Genomic DNA, 21,142 nt, shown 5'->3' with positions numbered 1-21,142 from the left:
TGAACATCATGGTAGTACAATTCGATAGACCGTGGAGGCGCGAGCCAAACGAGTCCAAGATTGAAAGGTTGGCTCGTTTGCTAAGAGATCGTCTCCATCACTTGATCCAAAGCACACTTCCCAGGATCCTCAGGCCATGGCGCTCAGACGGGTAGAGAGTCTTCAAAGGATGGACCCTTTACTCCTAGCACGGGTATCGTGTATGCAGATCTCAGGACAACCCGCGCGAGACGGTACAATGGAGAAAGCCCAACTGGGGATCATTTCTGAAGATGGTGAATGCATGTGGATGGAGAACCAGAACCAACCAGCATTGGGCGTGACCAGTCAAAGTCTTGACATAGGGATGTGAATGTGCAGCCATGGCGTTCCACAAGAGTAGTTGGAGGGCTGGCCATCATTTCTCATCCCATAGCCTGTGTGATAGCAATGAAGGCGTGGGTTTACCCATTTTGGTGCACCTGAAGGTGAAAGTAGGTCAGAGGGAGGAGAAGAAAATCCCCAACAGACGGAAACCACAGGTGCAGCAAGGACGGTGGTATATCATGGATCTACTCTGGACGGAAGGAGTTGAAGCCATCCATGAAGAGGTAAAAAGACTGTTGATGTGCATTGCCCCGTCTAGACTGCGGATTGGTCAGTGGCAGTTGGCCAATCAATGGCGTTTCTGGCCCGCGTGGGCTCTATACAACACTCGCTTGTACATCAATAAGTCTCCCCAAATATGGATTGACACGGGGTTTACCTAGGTGGTCAGTATCGTGTATGTCATTGCTCGACACAGAAACAGTAGCTCAGGAGAACCGTGCGGGAAGGTACCGAGTGTGCTACACCGAAGTATACATTCTTTCTACTTAACCTCCCTTCCATATACTGTAGAGTCTCAGAAATTCGTGCGCCTCTACAAACAGCACAATCATGCCACAACTCTTGCCTTCCATCCTCATTCTCAAGGAATCTTTTTTAGTATCATGGTACCCCCTTCGCTATCTAAGGTGTTGGGTCTCTTTTTATAGTTTCCTAAGTAATAGATGTCTCTACCTAGGTATAATATATTTTGTATCACCAACACACCTCTCCAGCTAATTCGATCTTTATACTTATCCTACTAACCCTATTAGACTGATGGCGAGCAGCTTTGTATATATCCTGCGTGAATGGTAGTACTCCTAGTAGTTACTGCTGAGGATACTAGCGTAGTATCCAACAATGGACTTCTTACGGACTGTTCTGCCTGTTCTCTTTCTTTGGACAAAAACTAGTTATCTACTTGCCCAAAATCTATGTCAATAGAGAAGAAGTGCACATAATTGTAAAATCTACCAAATGTATGCAGAGAACTACTAATCAAGAATCTACCTCGGGATGATCCGAACATGTGGGTACACGTGACGTCTTTCCTTTCCAGGCAACACCAAGTCACCACTTCTCCGTCTGTTCCGGGACCAAATCCATCCGTCATCTTTTCATTCAGCAAGCTTTCAGCATGGCTCCATTGACAGCTGCGGAGGTGGTGGCCCATCCGGCCTTTGACTCAGTAGACTGGAGTCTCCCACCCACGACATCCGGGACCTGCTCAGTGGCGCACAACCGACGCGGGGGTCCATTCAACTTGTACTATGAGACCCATGGCACTGGGCCTGTGAAGATTATCGTAAGTTCCGGATGACTGAATGGAGAACAGCTAGTATTCCTGGCTAAACTCTCCCTTTCAAGTGGATCATGGGTCTCAACGCCTCGCATAAGGACTGGAAGCGTCAGACCAAATACTTCGGTCACCAACTCGGAGACCAATACACTAATCTGGTCTTCGACAATCGCGGAGTCGGTCTCTCCGACAAACCAGTCTGCTTGTATTCGACTTCGGAGATGGCGCGCGACGTCGTCGATCTGCTCACCTCGATCGGGTGGATCGACCCGTCCGCGGCCCCAACGCGTTCCCTTCATGTGTTTGGTGCCAGCATGGGCGGGATGATCTCGCAAGAGCTAGCCATGCTGATTCCTGAGCGGCTGGCTAGCTTGACGCTGTGCTGTACGGCGCCGCGCCTGGTGCGCACGGGGCCGTTCCTAGAGAATCTGCGTGAGCGCGCGGCCATGTTCATCCCGAAACACATTGATATCGAGCTGGAGCGGATGGCGCACACGCTCTTCGGCGATGGCTTCCTAGACCAGCCCGATACCGAATTCGATGATCCGGAGAAAAACTTCCCGACTCGTCGGGATAGGTTTGCGGCGGGACAGCTGCGCAAGCGTATGGACACAGAGGGGTTCACGAAGAAGGGGTTCATGATGCAGGTTGTTGCGTGTTACTTCCATTCTAAGTCTCCGGAGCAGTTGAAGGCCTTGGGAGATGCCGTTGGCAGGGAGCGCATTGCGGTACTGCATGGCACAGAGGATCGGATGCTGACGTTCCGCCATGGTGAACTTATCAAGGAGGCGCTGGGTGACGATATCTTGTGGAAGGTCTATGAGGGCACAGGGCACATGATACCGTGGGAGGAGGAAGAGGACATGAATCGGCTGATGGAGAGCTTTGTACAGAAGTGTATCGGTCTGAGCGCGTGAGGTTATCTTTTGATGAAAGGCTACACTGTAGCCTGCATGCACCCACGGTCGTCTATGCCGTAGCCTTGTAAGTTTTGTAAAACTAGATCTACTATCAACTCTCCGTGTAATAAGCCCGCCACAAAGTAAGTCATGACTCTCGCTCAAACTCAATGTCCCGTAGGTATATAACCGGTTGGACTTGCAGAGATCCGAAAACAACCCCTCTCCAGCAAAACAGCACCATGGCGTCAGAGAAAGCACCTCGACTCGAGCGAGGGGAGTTTCGTCCTCCCGGTGCGAACGACTTGCGCTGTCCATGCCCGATAATGAACTCCCTGGCGAACCACGGGCTCATCGCCCGGGACGGCCGCAACATCACCAAGGCGGAGCTCAAATCCGCTCTGCAATACCTAGGCGCTGGCATAGACGTAGCGACCGGCCTTGTCAGCCTCTCATTCATGGTTCATTGCGACGACCCCGATAATGCACCCCCAGGCACCGCTCGCGGCGGGCTTCGTGACTCTACCGACATCAATGAGGCAGGAGAACCAGTGCTAAGCCTTGACAAAGTCGGCCGCCGACACTCAATCGAGCACGATGTCTCTCTTACACGGGAAGATCGTGCTTTAGGGGACTATAGCCACCTCGACCTGGATTTGTACAGGCAATTGGTGAACTATACCCGGCAGCAGGGGGGGTTATGGATCCCACAATGGGGACGCTATCGCAGGATACGGTTCAAAGAGTAGAAACAGGATAATCCGCAACTGGATTTTCCTCGACGGAAACACTATGTTGGATGTGCAGAGGTGGCAGCCATGCAATGCATCTTTGGCAAAGGTCTGTTTTCTGGAATGCCTGTTGAATACATTGAGGCGATCTTTGGAGAGGAACGATTGCCGTTCCGAGAAGGCTGGAGGCCAAGAAGGGTGAAGGGGCATATCTTGGAGGTTCTGATAATTCTTTTCATCATGTCCTATTATGCTTGGCCTTATTAAGAGTCATTGCCAATCTTAGGGTGGTGAATCAAGAGGGTTGTTCGAGTGGTGATATATATCACGGTGTCATACTCCTTCCCATGTGGTCTGTGATCTTCATTCATATATTTCGGGATTTCTGCATCTGAGCTGGCCAAGAGCATCCTCGAATGGAAGGAGAATCTATGTAACCATCACTGCTCAAAGCAATTGTCTACTACCAACTACCTTAATAGGTAGGGTTACGAACAACGGGATGGTCACCTGATCGTGTCTACAACTCGGTATTGGCCACCAACCTAACCTCAGCAACTCTCTTCACATTTGGAAACATGAGCTTTACGCGGAAACGAGCACCACTAGCCTGTAATTTTTGTCGCAGCCGGTGAGTACCAGCCTCATATGACTTGTCACTGAGACTGCTAACTCGTATCTAGAAAGAGACGATGTGACGCCCAGAAGCCGTCTTGTTCCAACTGTATCGAGTTGGAAGTGCAATGCCAATATGATGATGGCCCCTCACAGAGGTATGCAAGGATTGCTTCTGTACCAAAGAAAGCGATCCTAACCATCGGACTAGAATCGACTCCACCGGGGGAAGTCGGGAAATCCTGAATCGCCTCCGGGACATTGAAGCCCTCCTCCAGAGCCAGTCGGAGCGCATAACAGCACTGTCTTCCGGAAATCGAGCTCCTTCGTTTTCTGTTCACGACCAAACTTCTCCAACGCGTCAACACTCCCCAGTCGAGGACATTCAGACACACCCTCGGCCATCCCGGCACTCCGACTTGTCGATCTTACCACCTCTCACCATCCCTGTCAAACACAAGACATCGTCGACTTTTCTATTGACTCTGCCGCCTGTGAAGTCATTAGTCGGGGAATACCCTACAGACCTGTTCTTCATGCTGGAATCGAGATGCCCACTTCCACCCCAACTCTCCTTGGACCAATGGTCTCCACCAATCCCCGCTTTGAAATTGAACGAGACGATGACTTTGGTGTCAGTTTTCTTCTCCCTTGTTCACCCCAATCACCCAATATTTGGACCGTCAAGAGTTCGAGAAAATATATGATAAAATTTGTGCAAACTGGCCCTGACGACAGCCTTGAGTCTATTCTATTGCATGGTCCGTCCTGGGCCCTGGGTGCTGCAGCCGACGGGCACCCCCAACCCCTGAATACTTTTCAGGATTCCCCCCCGGGTACGCAGTATATGCAACACGCCATGCCGACTCTGATCTCTCTGTCTGCCTGGTCTTTCCCGTCAAGTATACTGCTATCTCAGGCCCTTGTTCTGGCCAGCGTTTATTTTGCCTACATCGTGCGACCACTCCAAAGCTGGCGTTTGATGCATTCTGCATCCACCATATTACAAATGAATCGGTCCGGGTAAGTTTATTCATGTAGTTGCTGACAATTCTGACGCAAGTAGAGTTGACAATCTGGGCAATATATCGAACCATCCTGAACAGGGTGACCACATCCTTCGTTTATTCTGGTCGTGCTTTCTCATAGAGTGTGACCGAGTCGCCGAGCTTGAGCTCCCACGCAGCGGACTACAGGAGTTGACCGATAACATCAGCCTCCCCAGCTGTAACAATCTCGGACTCGCAGAGTCTACCTACTATCTAGCTGAGATATCTATCAGGAGGCTCCTTAATCGCATACATAACACTTTATACCCTAGAAGGAAAAGTTCAATCTCCCAATCGACAACTATGCTACCGGCAATGGATGACTTCTCCATTCAGGAGGTGTCATCCATGGACGCAATTTGCAATGAGCTGCTCTCACAATTGGAATTGTGGTATTCTTCGATCCCAGAAACATTTCGACCGGATCTTGAAGTCGACACTACGGATATTACCAACCGACAATCGATTCTGCGAATCCGTTATTTTGCCACAAGACACATTATCTTCAGGCCATTCTTACTGTCTATCGTGATCCATGACTCGGAACGTGCCCCTGCTTCCATGCTTGAAAAGGCTGTGCTTTGCATTGAGAGTTGCCGATACTACATATACCACACTACGCACGTCCTAGCCAGGCCGAGTCAGTACACTTGGACATTTTCCTTATCGTATGACCCAAAAATACTTTCCATACAACATGTCGCAAATACTAACCTGACCCAGATCTCTTGGTGCAATCATTATTCTTACGCTAGCCTCATTGTGTCGCGATTTGAGAGACTTTGTACCAGATATCGACGAACTTCAGACTACTGTTATCAACAACATTCGACCCTGGGCATTTTCGAGTCTTGATGCAGTGTTATCGATATTAGAGGATATGCAAAGGAAGAGAAGGCTACTTTCGCGTGTATGAGATATGAATGTCATTGGTTTTTGGCCCCGGAAATTGGCGTGGTACAGCTATAGTTCTCCGCCTGTGGGCTGAGCGATTATCTGCTGGCCGATATCGCTGCTCCAAAAGCTACCTGTGGGATATGTATAGCGTTCCAGAGCTTCCTCAGTGTAACCAATCGAGTATCCAGGCTCCATTGGTGTGACATAGAGCGCGTTTTCGATCTTGGAGGGGTGGCGCAGACTCTCCCGATGACTGTCAGCATACTCGAGCATTGACTTTCTCCCACTGATAGCGACATAATCGATTATACTGAGATGGGAGGTGAGTTCAGTCAGACCCATGGCCCCATTATGTGGCACGCAGGGCACGTTGAATTTCAGTGCCATAAGCATAACGGCCTAGGGATTGTCAGCTAGGAAACGCACGATGGTTTCGGTCCACTTACCAAACACTCATTCACGCTGCCGAGCCTAACGGCATCAATCTGACAGACATCCGTCGCTTCGGCTTGTAGGAGTTGCTTGAAGGTGACGCGGTTCTGGGCAGCCTCTCCAGTGGCAACGCCCACACCATACGGCTTGAGTGCCTTTCGTATCGTCGCGTGACCGAGTACATCGTCCGGGTTTGTTGGCTCTTCAATAAAGACCGGCTTAAACTCGACCAGCTGTTTCATATACTCGATCGCTTCTGGAACACTCCACACCTGGGCTGATTAGCATTAATCCTGTGTTACGGACAGACATGACGTACCTGGTTCGCGTCGATCATGATCTGGTATTTCTCATCGTACCCCAGGATTTCTCTCACGGCAGAGAGTCTCTCACGGTCCGCGGCGACACTCGTACCGACCTTGAATTTGAAAACGGTGAACCCCTCTGCGATAGTCTCATCCAAGACCTCTCGCATACGGTCACCCGAAAACGCCAGCCACCCAGGGGAGGTAGTGTAGGCCGGCACCGCACGGCTCTCCAAGGCTTCTTGCATCCGCGCTGCTTTTCCCTGTTGAGTCTTTCGGAGCATCTCAATACTCTCCTCTGGAGTGATGGCATCCGTGATATAGCGGAAGTCGATGCACTGGACAATTTGCTCTGGGGTCATGTCACAGACGATCATCCATACCGGCTTGCGGAGGATCTTGCCCCATAGATCCCACACTGCATTCATCACGCCCGCAACAGCCAGATGCGTCACGCTCTTTTCGGGGCCTAACCACCGGTATTGCGAGTCGGATACCATGTACCTCCATGTCTTGCCCATATTCCGGGTCAGTTCATGCATTGTTCTTCCGACGACGCGCCGTGCGAAGATGTCGAGTGCTAGGCAGATGAGCTCGCTTCCCCGTCCGTTACTAAATGCCTGTGACACATTAGGGTGGCGTTCTGTTAAGGATCAGGTTACTCACGATTCCCTCTCCGGTTAAATCGCCATGGTTCGTCTTCAGTCGGACATATGGATGTGACCCATTTGTTCCAACATGCATAGCGTCAGATCCCACTCCATCTAGACTCGTCGGAAACCGCAGGTCAGTAACATCGAAGGATGTAATGGTAACGTCGTGTTCAGTGATTGGGAGGGAGCCCATTTTGTGTCTCAGAGCTCGGTTTGTGGATAGGAAGGTCGAACTTAGGTTTTGACAAATTCCGACCAAACAGCTCTTTATGTGATTTCCATTCCTAGCCGAAGATTCCTCCAACTGCCCCTCATGTCTGCTTATCTACATCCTTAAACAAGTATACTATCTAGATTTCCCCGCAATGCGGCATCGCTGCCGCTCTTCCGCGCATCAACCTGATTGGCTATAGTGACTGCCACCCCACAATAACAAAGTGGCAGCAGATTGCCTATTGTGGTTAGGATGCATCCCCCTTATGCCTTACCCTACTAGGGATCTATCACACTACTTACAAGGCAGTTCAAACACTGGACTGTTGTGACAGTGGAGGGCTGAAATGCACAGCCAAGCATCGTATATTCGATTGACAGCCTACAAAAAATGCCACTCAGGCGCAATATTTAGGAATTGTTGCCGAGGAATAAGATCCCTCAGTGATGACTCCCAGACACTCAGGACGCCACAGTTATGTTTGCAGCAGAAGGATGGAAAATGTGACGAACTTAACATAACACCTACCTCTGAATGTCATGCTGATACTCTCTTACTGCAGTGAGGGAAGCAACGGAGGATGAACTGTACCGATATACTACTAAGCGATGGCTGTATGTCTGATCTGTACACCCTGTCCCTTCCTATTAACCAGAAGTAGATCAAATGACAAGGCTGAGGTCTTGAAGCGATATCGACGATTTAATATCCAGGAGCTTCTCTCCCGTGGAAGCCGGTCAATTGGCAAGGAGGCGGTCGCATGTATTACACCCCTTCCTCCGCATATCGCTCGTCTAATGATATTCCGAGGCGCCCGCATCATGAAATATCGAGAGGGCCAATACAACAAGGCTTTCCTCCTTACACTCAATGATGAAACCGACGTTGTAGCAAAGCTACCCAATCCCAACGCAGGACCGAATGTTCTGACTACCGCCAGCGAAGTTGCAACGATGGATTATGTGAGTGAGGAATGAATCCCTTTTGGAAAGTATCCATGCTGACATTCAAAGGCACGAGACGTTATAGGCCTCCCTGTCCCGCAGGTGCTGAGCTGGAATTGCGACCCCTCGAACCCAGTAGGGAGTGAATACATCATCATGGAAAAGGCAAAGGGAACCGCCCTGGGTGACGTCTGGTACGGACTTTCCAACCCATCCAAGCACAGGTTCATAGAGCAGATTGTGGATATAGAGGTGAAACTCGCATCTGTGTTGTTCCCCCAGCACGGATGCATATACTACAGAAGGGATCTACCAAATGCATATTCCAAAGACTCGGTATCACTCGACAGGGACGGACAGGGTGATTTCTGCATTGGTCCTGTGGTAAATCCCGTTTTCTGGTCCGATAAAAGAGATCAGATGGATTTATATCGAGGCTCTTGTATGTGCAGGGGCTCAATTCCACGCATTACTCCCGACTGATAGGCTCGAATAGGGCGGAATATCTCTGATTACGCCACAAGTATTGGGGAGAATGAGCGAACATGGGCAAGGCAGCATGCACATCCTCGCATGAACTATTACCGGAGTAATATTGACTGTGAGATGCCGACAGAGTACGTTAATCTCATTGAAAAGTACCTGCTGGTTGCTCCACACATCACGGCCTGCGACTCTGACTCAACGGACCTCTTACGGCCGACCCTGTGGCACAATGACCTCCATCTCAACAATATATATGTTGATCTTGACACAGAAACCATCACTAGTATTATCGACTGGCAGAATACAAGAGTTGCCCCCATTATCCTGCAGGCCAAGATCCCTCGGATGGTGCAACACACGAGTCCACTTCCTCTTGGCTGGGTTATGCCAGAAAAACCAGACGGTTATGAAACCTTATCCGAGCAAGATAAAGTTAAAGCAGACAAGCTGTACGAAAGTGCCCTATGCCATAAATACTATGAGGTTCTCACGGCCAAGCGAAACCATCGACACTACGCTGCTATATGCCACAATGACACCTGGAAGACACCTGTCGTCGAACCTCTCAAATCAGCAGCTGGCGCCTGGTCATCGAGGGAAGTCTTCGGGCTTCGAGCATCATTGATGGCTGTGGTGGATCATTGGTCTGAAGTCCCACCTGCAGTCGATTGTCCGATATCCTTCACCCAGCAAGAAAGGGAATTACACGGCGAAGAGATGGAGAACCGTGATTACATTGAGCGATTAATGGAAGAGTTCCGAGACGCAGGAATTCTACCCGTTGATGGAGTAGTCGAGCCCGAGGATTATGAAGTTCTCAAGGAAACAAGTGACATGCAAAAGAAGGAATCCATATCCTTGGCTGAGGATGATGAACAGAGGAAGTGGATGGATAAAATCTGGCCTTATCAAGACCGACCAGAGGAAACATGATATTGTGCGAGTCCTCAATGATATTCACAGGCACCCCAGATCAATATTGGTTTTTCATCTAGTGAAGACGACACTATTTGAACTAGTGTAGAAGCTGTTGCCGCCTCCCCCCGTCGGACCATCTCCGACCAGGTATATAACCGATCTTCTTCTTCACCACTTCCCCGCATTAGCAGTTTGTATGATCTCGGTGCTCGTATCCAACCCCAAATGGATATGAAGTTTGTTCTAGTTACTGGTGCGACCGGCTTTATCGGCGCCCACATCGTCGATGCTCTGCTTGCACGGGGCATCCGCGTGCGCGGCGCCACACGGACTCTGGCCAAGGGAAAGGCCATGATGGAAGCTCGGCCGCAACATGTGAACAACCTCGACTTTGTACAGATAGAGGATTTTGAGAATCCCGGTGGGCTTATCGAAGCTGTCAAGGACGTGAATGGGGTCATTCATACCGCTAGTGTAGGTTGACTTCAAACATTCCAGGTCCTCATTGTGCTAACAAGAACAGCCATTTACCTACGACACAACCGACAACGAAAAAGAGCTCGTCCGTCCCGCCATCAATGGCGTCCGAGCTGTTCTCGAAGCAGCCTCCGCGAACCCTAAAGTCAAACGAGTCGTTCTTACGTCCTCCTTCGCCTCTGTACTGGACGCCAACCGCAAAGCACCGCCGTATTTTACCTACACAGGCGCCGACTGGAACCCATTGACATACGAGGAGTCGGTTGACAAAGCGACCAGCGCGGTGGTCGCATACCGCGGGTCGAAGAAGTTTGCCGAACTTGCGGCCTGGGAGTATGTCCGTGAGAAGGAACCCGCCTTTGATCTTGTGGCTCTATGTCCGCCCATGACATTCGGACCGGTTGTGCACCCTGTTGCTAGTGTCGAGAGGCTAAACGAGTCCAATGCAATGCTGTGGAAGGTGGCTATTGGCTCTCCGCTTCCTGTTGCGCGCGTTCCATTCTGGATTGATGTACGTGACCTGGCGGCTGCGCATGTTGGAGCATTGCTCACTGAGGGAGTCGGGGGAAGGCGATATACTCCTGCCGCTCCGGAGAGGTTTTCGTATGCGATGGCGGCAGAGATAATTGCTGAAGAGTTCCCCGGTTTGAAGGATGGCGTACAGCAGGATGATCAGGTCATTGATGAAAGCCACGGTTTGGACGGGAAAACCGCTAGTCGTGAGTTGGGCTATACCTATCGCTCGTTTAGGGAGACAGTTCGTGATTTAGTTGCACAGGCGTTGGAGATGAAGGGATCGCAGTAATTCCAGCTATTTTGGATTAAAGTGTATATTGAATCGAGACTCGTAAATCCCGATATCCATGCGTGCCGCCTCCCCCCGCCAGACATACGGGCATGACCCCCCACTTCCCCGGATTCCCCGTGGGGTCCCATCTTCAACTCTACTATTTATCTACATCTTCCTGCTGATCTCCTGATGTCCTCACACCGACTGGGATCTCTTGCAGGTCCCATTATACGAGCCATCCCATCTTGCAAAGAACCCTCTCATACAGAATGAAAGGTCTCGATCTTTCCAACCGCCTCTCAGGGAGATGGCTTCTCGCCTTCATCACTATAGCCAATGCATGGTACGTAAGCCCCTATCCACAAGCTACCCATCTAATAATCTACCAGCTCAATGGCCTGGTTTGGCTACGACCAAGGCGTCTTTTCCGGCGTCCTCATCTCGGCGGACTTTAAGAAACACTTCCCCGAGACCAAAAACGCGAACACCTCCGGCATAACGTCTAGCTGTTTCTCCTTGGGCGCGTTCTTTGGCGCCCTTTGTGCTTTTACATTCGGCGACAAACTAGGTCGCAAAAAGACCATTATTCTAGGCCTATCCTGCAACGTTGTCGGCGCGGTCCTACAGATCGCCTCATGGCATTTGCCACAGATGATCGTGGGCCGGATCATCAACGGTTTCGGGATGGGGTTGACCTCGTCAACGTGTCCCGTCTACCAGGCCGAATGCTCTAGTCCGCGTTCGCGGGGAAAGCTCGTCGTCGTCGGGTCGATGTCCAACACGGCGGCGTTCTGTCTTGCGAGCTGGATGAACTACGGTCTGTATTTCCAGGGGAGCGCTCTGCAGTGGCGATTCCCGCTTGGGTTTCAGCTCGTCTTCCCTGTGGTCGTTGCGACCGCCCTGCTGTTTGTCCCCGACTCGCCGCGATGGCTGTTACTTCAGGATCGGCCGGATGAAGCACTGCAGGTTATTGCGCGGCTTGCTGGACCGAATGTGGGTATCGATGATCCAGACGTGACCAAGCAGTTTCTGTCGATCCAGTCTGTCTTGCAGATGGAGCGCCAGGATCGCGTCCCCATTACTGATGTGCTCCGGTGTCGGGATAAGACACAGACCCTGCGGCGCCTGCTTCTCTCCTGTGGGACACAGTTCATGCAACAGTTCTCGGGGGTCAACGCGCTCGGGTACTATCTACCCACGCTACTTCAGCAGAGCGTCGGGCTTGATGAAGAAGAAAGCCGATTACTGACCGGTGTGAATGGCACGATCTACCTTTTAGCCGCCATGTGTTGCTTGCTCATCATTGACCGGTTTGGTCGGAGGAAGTATGTGTCCCAGATGTTTATTAAGAGTCGTGCTGACGGAGTAGGATGATGCTTTACGGGTCTGTCACCATGGGATCGTGCTATCTGATTGCAGCGATCTGCCTGAAGACTGCTGAGAGTGATGTCTCGCGGGAGAAACTGGTACTTATGTCCATTCTTCAACACGAGTCATGTCTAATCGTTCATAGCTTGGCCGCGTCACGACTGCCATGTTCTTCCTCTACTACTTCTTCTACGGAACCAGCTTCGCAAAAGTGCCCTGGGTTTACAACTCTGAAGTCAACTCACTCGGCTGGCGAACGCGAGGTGCCGCCGCCGCTACGGCAACGAATTGGATGGGCGGGTTCATCGTCACGCAGTTTACTAAGGTTGGGGTGGATAACTTGCACTGGAGGTTTTACCTGAGTATGTTGATTCATCTCACCTTGCGAGTATTTATACAGTGCTGACGGAAACAGTGTTCGCAATCATTGTCTGGGCGTACTTCCCAGTCGTCTTTTGCTTGTATCCGGAGACTTCTCGCCGTACTCTTGAAGACATGGATGAGATATTCCTACGCAATCGATCATTGATTGTATGTGGGAAGCCGACGTTGACGCAGCGAGAGCGGCCTGCAGAGTTTGTTGAAGCAGAAGCAAGACGAATAACTGAAGGGGGACTGGAGGGAAAGGGAGATGCAACAGTGAAACATGTGGAAGTGGTTTGATTTCTTTCTTGGTATCGATGAAGCCATCTTATGTATACCAGACGCAATATGCCCTCAAATGAAAGTCCATTGATGCATCGAGATGGGATGGCCTCTGAGGGAATCAAGCAGCACTCACCAATGTTTCCAATCACAGTCCTGCCATGCTCTCAACGTCCGGGCCAATTTGCATACCCTTGCACGCTGCCACGTGTCGAGCTCAGAACCCGGTACATAGATCTGTAAAATTAGACCCGGCTCTTTGTTCAGGACAGCTTACTGCTCGCAGTTTTATTTCATCTAGCATACCTACGGAAAGAAATAAAAGAATTGGATAATCTTCGACAAACTTTAGCCCTCCTCGGTCTCCTTACTCTGCTTGTTCTTTTGATCCCACTGCTGGCGCCAGGACTCGCCCTTGACGGGTTTCTGGCGACTCTCCACTACCCTATGTCCACTATTGGCATGTTATTCGCTCTCACTTACTGGCATCATCTGCTGGGTATCTACGATGGTCATTTGCCATGACAAAGTCTGGCTTCATGTGTCATTTGGCAGCTGGCTTGCTCGGATTGCAATTCCCATCACTATCAGCCTAGCATTGAGTAGAGCACTTTCTTTTCCGTGGCATCCCATCGGTGTGGCCCTCCTTATGTTGACTGACTTTATCATCCGTCCAGACCTGTCGATTGTTCGGCTGGTTCTGTGAGAGTAGTCCTTCTTTTCAGTTATCTTCCCGATGTATTTCTGGTTTACTCGTATGGGCGTTTCCAGAGGTATTCCTATTTCCGTCTAACTGGTTCAGCCAGGAGTGAAAACTTGGATCTGCGGGGTGGTACCCAATTAATAGGCGAGCGGACTTCCAAATCATCTATGCCAAAGCTGCAACCGCTTTACCGACAGCTCCAAATTGATTATGGGGCCCAAACGCCTATCGATGACCCACCTAGCTAAGTGGCACGAGCTCAAGGTCTCGTACGAAGACCTACGGTATCAAGCCACACGCATGCGCTTCCGCTGCCGGCTGTGTCAGCTATTATGGCATTCCATCAGTGAACAGCGCCGAAACGCAATTACGTGGGGTCGGCGTTGGCTTTGGATCCATTCTGTCCGGAAAGCACGAGGAACCATCTACGCCCACTTGACTGGTACTTCAGGCACAACGTCTGGCGACCCTGCAACATTTTGGGCTCGCTTCAAGCCCAAAGCAGTTTCCTTGTTCGTCAAGGTCTGGGAAGAGAGACCGATTACGCGATATACCTTTGCGCAGCTTCTTCTTGGGAACACTGCAGTTGGGGCTCGTCTCCTGATTCCCCGCGGGGAGATCTCCACTCAAAGAAGGTCTCTATCTACTTCGTAGGTAGCCTGTCACATGATAATCATACCATTCATCTAGACCGGGGTACTCATATTTCTGGAATGCTAGGTAACTATACATTCGCCGACCCTACGGGGGATTTAGCACTTCCTGACGTAAGTATGACCTTGCCCGGGGTTACTATGGCAGCCCACTGAAGAGCCTAGCCTGCTTCAATATGATCCATCGTGGCTCGTGAGGAATCACCAAGCACCCATTGTTCCAAGAATAAGACTTTCACAATCGTGGGATTGAATGTCCCCTAGTTTCCTTCAATAGACCCTCGATATAAGCGAGATATGCGGCTTTCTGGAGGGCTTTCCCAGGTCCTGAGCTTCTAGAGAGGGCGGTAATGGCCCGGAAGTCATTATCTTTGGTGGCTACTGTGCCTGGAGCCTCTCTAAAGGTTCGATAGTGATAGTGATAAGCATTTTGTGGTCAACATATAGATAGGGATAAAAACTCCATTTTTCGAGTACTGGCGCCTTACCTAAAAAGCGGCAAGTTAAATAACTATCTACTGGAGAGGTGCAAGAGCCATGAGGAGACATGTTTATGTCTTCCTCCCAAAGTCCCCTCGCAGCATGACGTTGTTTTATATCCCAGCCAAGTTATTTTCTCTCTGAGCCATGGTAGAATGAGACATTGCCGTGGAAAGTTTGCTGAACCCCTTGATTGGCAACTTGAGCATGATTATTGAACACAACTCCCTTATCCTGTATCCAGCTAGTCAGCAACAAGCAGAGACGACCGGCCTCAAACAACTTACAAAATCATTGACGGCACCAGTCTCGGGCCGATGTCCTTCAGCCATTCTTGTCGAGCTACGTGATGTGATACTGGGTTCGGTCACTCGCCATTTCTGCAGCAGAGCCTTCGCACACGCTGCTGCCGCGACAGAGGCATATTTCTGCCATTGCTTGTTCTTATGGCCGTCTGCATAATCACAGACACCTTTGACCATGATAGTGGGAAAGTTATCCCACACACCCGCGCCTTCCATCTCAAAGGCCACAATGTCCTCCTGGTTTGCAATTCGATCTCGATCGGCTGCAGACTTCATAACCTGGTCACCCGAAGCGATACGGCCGAAATGGATTGCCGCGGTGTCGCCAGTGCTTTTTTCTCTTTGGATTAGCTGAGACTGATCGCACCCAAGTTGTTCACATGAGGATATGCGTGCTCTTTCACAGACCACCAAGCTTCCGCTAGATTGCGCACAGACAGAGCAAATTCTCGGATCCCGGTGTATGTGGTCATAGTCTGCTCTATACAGCCTGTCATGCACCGCTGTTGGACGGACCCAGCTGGCAAAGCCTTCCTTAGCGCAAATCTCGGAAATATTTCTGGAAATATTCTGTTGAAGATGTCCTCGCGCTTTCCACCCCTGAAGTTGATGCAAGAACCCGCGTATTTCCGAATTAGGACGCGCCAGGTTGTCTTGGATGGTGTCCTTGCGAACGAACTGGTCCGCATATTGTCGTCCAAAATCGAGCTGCACCACTCCCGTACTGATAATGATATCGCCAAGGAATACTTTCTCTCTTTCAGCAGGTTGAGGCACTCCACCACATATGCCGACTACCATGCCAAGTCGAATGTTAGGAAAGCTTGCACGAAAACTGGCAGCCAGGCTGGCAGAGCTGGCTTTCCCCATTCCTGGCGTATATGCTAGAACCACATGATGAGCGCCGATTTTGCCGAATGTATAGGAGTTGGGGTCTCCTGCGACCTTCTCGTAGTGAAGCTCGTCGTCTTCGAAAAAGCAGTCGAATGCTGCCTCCACTGCGTCCGACTCCTCCCGCAGCGCACAAATAAGTGCAATATCGAAGACGCATCGATCCACGGGCTGATCTTCCCGCATAGTGAAAGATGTGTTAAAAAGGCTGAGCTAAGAGTGCATCACGTTTTGATATATCGTATACGAGTCTGAACAATGCTTCAGAACTCAGCCGCATCAGGCAGCAAGAAGGAGAAAAGAGCCCTGAGCCCTTGGCTGCCTTCAGCTGACAGGGATCAATCCGGCGTCGCATCCTGAAGCGTTGGCATATGATTGGTGATACGCACTGCCTCAGCCTCGCTTGCCCCTCATTTGAATGTGAAATTAAGGTGTAAAACTCTGCGTTCCCAGCTTACCTCCGCCCTTCACGTAACCTTCAACATTTGGAGAAGAGCGAGACTTGCGTCTCAACACCAGTTATAACCAAATTCAATCAGCGTGGCATGCCCGGGTGTCACGCTGATTATGGCAGCCAACAGAGAGATGTGCAGTCCATTGACATCCTTCAATAACTTGGACGCGGTTTCTTTCCAGGGCGTCCACCAGACAATTAATGCCAACAGCATCATCCTCAGTGATGGGCCTCGAGCCGAAAATATACGCATCGATGAAGAAGGTCAGTTTCTTAACAATCAGATTAGAGTGTTTTCCTAATGTTCCGGCTATTGATTCCTTTCACAGTTCTAAGCTCCCTTGCATTTCCAGAGATGCACCAAAGAAAGGACAATGTGGAGAAGCCTTATATGAATACCTGCAATTGGATCCTCGAATTGAAAGAATTCAAAGACTGGATGAACGGGTCAAACGGTCTCCTGTGGATCAAAGGGAAGCCAGGGGCTGGGAAATCGACTCTTATGGCTTTCTTGTATGGACAATTTATAAAGCCAGGTCCCGCTAAGCCAGGGATTACGCTCGAGTTCTTCTTCAGCGCGCGAGGGACGGAGTTGCAACACACGCCTCTCGGTATGCTGCGGTCGTTGCTTAATCAGTTATACCGTCGAGATCCCGACATCCGGCCCGCAGTGCGCAAAATATACCAGGATAAATGCGATGCGTTTGGTCGTTCAAAGAAAAGCTGGGAGTGGCAGCAACCGGAGCTAGAGCGCATTCTTCACGAACTCATCGTCACTTCTGCTCGAAAACAATCTCTGACAGTCTTTGTGGATGCCCTAGATGAAGCAGGGCAAAAATCTGCCCAACGTCTTGTAAGGTATTTCCATCAAGTCAATGAGTCTATTGCACGGGTGTCAGCGCTCGGGAAGCTATGCATCTCGTGCCGGCATTATCCTGTCATTGCCCGTATTTCTGGAACTGAGATTTCTGTGGATGAATATAACCACGATGATATTACGGCATATATACGTGATTTTCTCAGTTTGGACTGCCTTTTCGCCCCAGAGACAGCTGATCATCAGTCCTGGGACTCTGTGATAACCTATCTGCTCCGCTCTGCGAAAGGGGTTTTTCAGTGGATTTGCCTTGTTGTACCTCTTGTTGAAAGAAAAATCCAAGATGGTGAATCGCCTGAAAATGTGCGACGATTTTTGCGGAGAGTCCCCGGCGAGCTTCGGGATATCTACGAATACATACTGCGAAACGTTATTGAAGTCGATTATCGCAGCCACTCGTATCTTCTCTTCCAATGGGTATGTCTTGCAGAAAGACCACTATCGGCGACAGAATTGCGATATGCGATCTCTGCGATGCATATAACCACGAGACCACACGACGTTCGATACGAAAATACTCCCAACTTCGTTAGCAATGACGACCAGCTGAAGCGACAAATAAGGGCATGGTCCGGTGGTCTGGTCGAGGTAGTAGAAGAGAAGGTACAGGTTGTTCATCAATCCGTTAAGGATTACATTCTTCCTGAGGGACTGATTCTTCTTGCTGGTCTTGATCACTTGGCCCAAGAGTCTTCCTCCACAATCGAGTCGGAAAGCAACCAGATACACCACTGTCAGAGCAATATTTACTACTCATGTTTGCATTATCTTTTAACGGAGGACATTGACCGTGCAACATGGGATATCATTAAAGGACGGGATCTCATCAAACAACGGAGGATCCAAGGCAATTTTCCTCTTCTGGGCTACGTCACGGCTCATATCTTCTCGCATGCAACGATGGCAGGGAAATATCGCACCAAAGACCTTGAAGAAGAGATATACCTAGTGCAACAGGTGATGGCGAAGTGGATTGCATGCTATAAATTTTTTTATCCATTCTCCGTTCATTGCCCGGACTCCTCTGTGACACTGTTACATCAAGCTTCTGGGAGCAACTTGACAGAAATTGTATGTCATTTGTTATCCCAAGGAGAATCGGTTGATCAAACGGATAGTGAGGGCAACACTGCGCTGCATTATGCAGCAAAATCTGGAAGTACAGATATTGTCAAAATGCTGGTCCACCGAGGAGCCGATATGCAAATCAAGAATAAGAGCCAAATTGCTCCACTTATATATGCTGCGGGTGGTGGTCACAAAGCTGTTGTGAAATTCTTCCTCTATAAGGGATTGGATGTGAATGAAGCAGCTGGTGTCTCTGGAAATGCGTTACAACAAGCATCTGGGTATGGGTTGAAGGAGATGGTGAAGATTTTGCTGGATGCCGGTGCAAACATCGATGCTGTAGGAGGGAGGTATGGCACTGCACTTCAGGCGGCTTCATTTGGAAGGTATACAGAGATTGTCCAGCAGCTGCTCGATGCCGGTGCAGATGTCAATATGGTGGGAGGTGAATTTGGCACTGCACTCCAGGCAGCATCGATTAGTGAGTCTACAGAGGTTGTGCAGCAGCTGTTGGATGCAGGTGCAGATGTCAATAGGGTGGGAGGTCGATATGGCACTGCACTCCAAGCGGCTTCGCGTCAAGGGTCTACGTCGGTGGTGCAGCGGCTGCTAGATGCCGGTGCGGATGTCAACATGGTGGGAGGTGAATTAGGCACTGCACTCCAGGCAGCTTCGTTTAGTGAGTCTACAGAGGTTGTGCAGCAGCTGTTGGATGCAGGTGCAGATGTCAATATGGTGGGAGGTCGATATGGCACTGCACTCCAAGCGGCTTTCTTTGACGGGACTTCAAAGGTGGTGCAGCAGCTGTTGGATGCCGGTGCAGACGTCAACGTTATGGAGCAGGCTGTGTCTGGTGGTTATAAGTTGCTAGTATAAGCTAGACTGATATTAGAAGAAATCGCCGTAATGGAAATCAGACATCATAGCGTTTCACTGGATGCAATATCCTGATTATATATGGTCTGAAAACGGACACCGCCGACAAGGTCGGCGTATATTACTATGGAATTCTACTGAGTACAACTAGCCTCCAGTGTACTCGGCCTACAAGAATGAGAAGACAATAGGCTCGCACATATATAACCCCCTTATTTCCAACAAAACCCCTTAGTTTCAAAGACTAGATGGTTCGGGATTAATCTTATAGCAAGTATTTCTTTTTTACTTAGTTAAGTCATCTTATGACGTCGTCGGCCGTCTCTTTCCTTCAACATTGAACTTCCCCGCCGACACCTTAGGGAATCTTTAAACTAAGGAGCGGTTGGATTCTCTCAAATCGATCGATATGCTTCGGTCTACACTTTTCTATTTTTGTAAACTATACTAACGGTTGTGCTACAGGAGACATGAACTGAACCACCATACCGAAGATCTATTTAAGTGTGCCCTTCTGAGCTGCAAGAGAATATTCCATCACCCAGGTCTTCTAGGGCGATATTTAGAACCACAGTATGTCTACACCCGCACCTTATCAATGATCTACTTGTAGAGTAAAATTTTTAACCAACGTAGAAGTCAGCGCGAGGGTCAGATTACTAGGTCTGTTTATTATTCTAATAGATCCGACTCGGATGGACACAAAAAGTTTTAAATACTCTCACACAGATGAGCACCGGAGAAGAATATCTTCAAGCTTGCTCAGTCCATCCATGAGGTACGGACTGGGACGATCAGGGAGATGGTAATGACGGCTCTCATTCACCTATTCATGAAATCTTCTCCACCAAGGAAAACCCACACCTCGAGGACATAGCAACATACGAACCCAGCTCTACTTCATACAAGCGACCCCAGCGCCCACAGGCATGAGGCGATCAATACCCGGAAAGCCCTAGCCGCGAGCCAGCATCGGTACAAAGCCGGGACGTTACTGTGGCTATGAAAGTGGCTCTGATGGGCTTAGCCAAAGGAAACTCAGGAAACTTCTCTTCCTCGAGGCTTCGTACTACTCAAATAACTGGATAGGCCAGGTAGAGCCAAAAATGACGCATTAAGGGATTCCTGGACTCATGTAGTCCAGAGTAGACATTATTGGTGATGGAGGCACAGACGGGAAAAGGTTATAGGTAGAATTATAGGCTTAATATCGCATTATCACCTTTTTTAGACACGGATCCTATGAAGCATTTTGTGAAGCTTCCGGCGTTTCACCTTGGTCTGACTTCTGATCAGGTAAGACATCACCCTCTCTCATACTTCTGTAACAGTGCGAGGACTTGTTTTATCCTAGGCAGCATAGAAGGGCGGCATTCTCGCGTTGTGATCTACAATCGGGTCAGCGCCCCTTTTGGTTAATTCCAGCGAATGCGTGAAAAATGAAGGCAGGGCTCCGGAAAGAAACAGAAGTTGTTATCCTGGAGGTATCTATAGAGTCCTATAAGTCTGACAATGAGTGGAAGGTCCAACGGCGAACTCAAGAGATTGAGACCACCTGATAAAACGGCAAGGGAGTATGAGCACTACGGGTGACCCTCACCCCCATTACCCACCCTAATCACCCCGTCGCGCGTCCTCAAGGCGGCACCGCTCACCTACTAGAACTAGAAGGGCAGGCGTTGAGGTGCTCGTAGATTTTTGCTCAATAGGCTGATATAGATAGGCTGAAAATCCACTGGCTTAATGATCCAACAACCAAGATAT

General features: G+C 49.8%; 6 protein-coding genes across 6 annotated transcripts; 4 read left to right on the top strand and 2 right to left on the bottom strand.

Moving 5' to 3' along the window:
- Positions 1-1,486: 1,486 nt before the first annotated feature.
- ATEG_09200 (alpha/beta fold hydrolase) lies at positions 1,487-2,565 on the top strand (the record flags this gene model as incomplete). Its single annotated transcript, XM_001217821.1, has 2 exons — positions 1,487-1,654; positions 1,717-2,565. 2 exons carry the CDS (start codon positions 1,487-1,489, stop codon positions 2,563-2,565), a joined length of 1,017 nt encoding a protein of 338 aa, XP_001217822.1.
- A 3,340-nt stretch (positions 2,566-5,905) lies between these two features.
- ATEG_09199 (uncharacterized protein) lies at positions 5,906-7,422 on the bottom strand (the record flags this gene model as incomplete). Its single annotated transcript, XM_001217820.1, has 4 exons — positions 5,906-6,238; positions 6,286-6,543; positions 6,591-7,196; positions 7,243-7,422. 4 exons carry the CDS (start codon positions 7,420-7,422, stop codon positions 5,906-5,908), a joined length of 1,377 nt encoding a protein of 458 aa, XP_001217821.1.
- An 842-nt stretch (positions 7,423-8,264) lies between these two features.
- Positions 8,265-11,038, top strand: ATEG_09198 (uncharacterized protein; the record flags this gene model as incomplete). Its single annotated transcript, XM_001217819.1, has 6 exons — positions 8,265-8,405; positions 8,457-8,829; positions 8,884-9,757; positions 9,893-10,265; positions 10,315-10,987; positions 11,019-11,038. 6 exons carry the CDS (start codon positions 8,265-8,267, stop codon positions 11,036-11,038), a joined length of 2,454 nt encoding a protein of 817 aa, XP_001217820.1.
- Positions 11,039-11,327: 289 nt separating this feature from the next.
- Positions 11,328-13,151, top strand: ATEG_09197 (sugar porter family MFS transporter; the record flags this gene model as incomplete). The annotated part of the gene is made up of 6 exons (XM_001217818.1): positions 11,328-11,401; positions 11,448-12,383; positions 12,428-12,524; positions 12,572-12,788; positions 12,842-12,957; positions 13,131-13,151. The coding sequence occupies 6 exons, from the start codon at positions 11,328-11,330 to the stop codon at positions 13,149-13,151; spliced, it is 1,461 nt and encodes a 486-aa protein (XP_001217819.1).
- Positions 13,152-15,036: 1,885 nt separating this feature from the next.
- On the bottom strand, positions 15,037-16,289 carry ATEG_09196 (5'-methylthioadenosine/S-adenosylhomocysteine nucleosidase family protein; the record flags this gene model as incomplete). Its single annotated transcript, XM_001217817.1, has 2 exons — positions 15,037-15,141; positions 15,195-16,289. 2 exons carry the CDS (start codon positions 16,287-16,289, stop codon positions 15,037-15,039), a joined length of 1,200 nt encoding a protein of 399 aa, XP_001217818.1.
- Positions 16,290-16,670: 381 nt separating this feature from the next.
- ATEG_09195 (ankyrin repeat domain-containing protein) lies at positions 16,671-19,378 on the top strand (the record flags this gene model as incomplete). The annotated part of the gene is made up of 2 exons (XM_001217816.1): positions 16,671-16,821; positions 16,887-19,378. 2 exons carry the CDS (start codon positions 16,671-16,673, stop codon positions 19,376-19,378), a joined length of 2,643 nt encoding a protein of 880 aa, XP_001217817.1.
- Between the last annotated feature and the right edge of the window lie 1,764 nt (positions 19,379-21,142).

Source organism: Aspergillus terreus, genomic scaffold (assembly GCF_000149615.1).
Source record: "Aspergillus terreus NIH2624 scaffold_14 genomic scaffold, whole genome shotgun sequence".
NCBI lineage: Eukaryota > Fungi > Ascomycota > Eurotiomycetes > Eurotiales > Aspergillaceae > Aspergillus > Aspergillus terreus.
The sequence above is the reverse complement of the archived record's forward strand: the minus strand, read 5'-3'. Positions and strand labels throughout refer to the sequence as shown.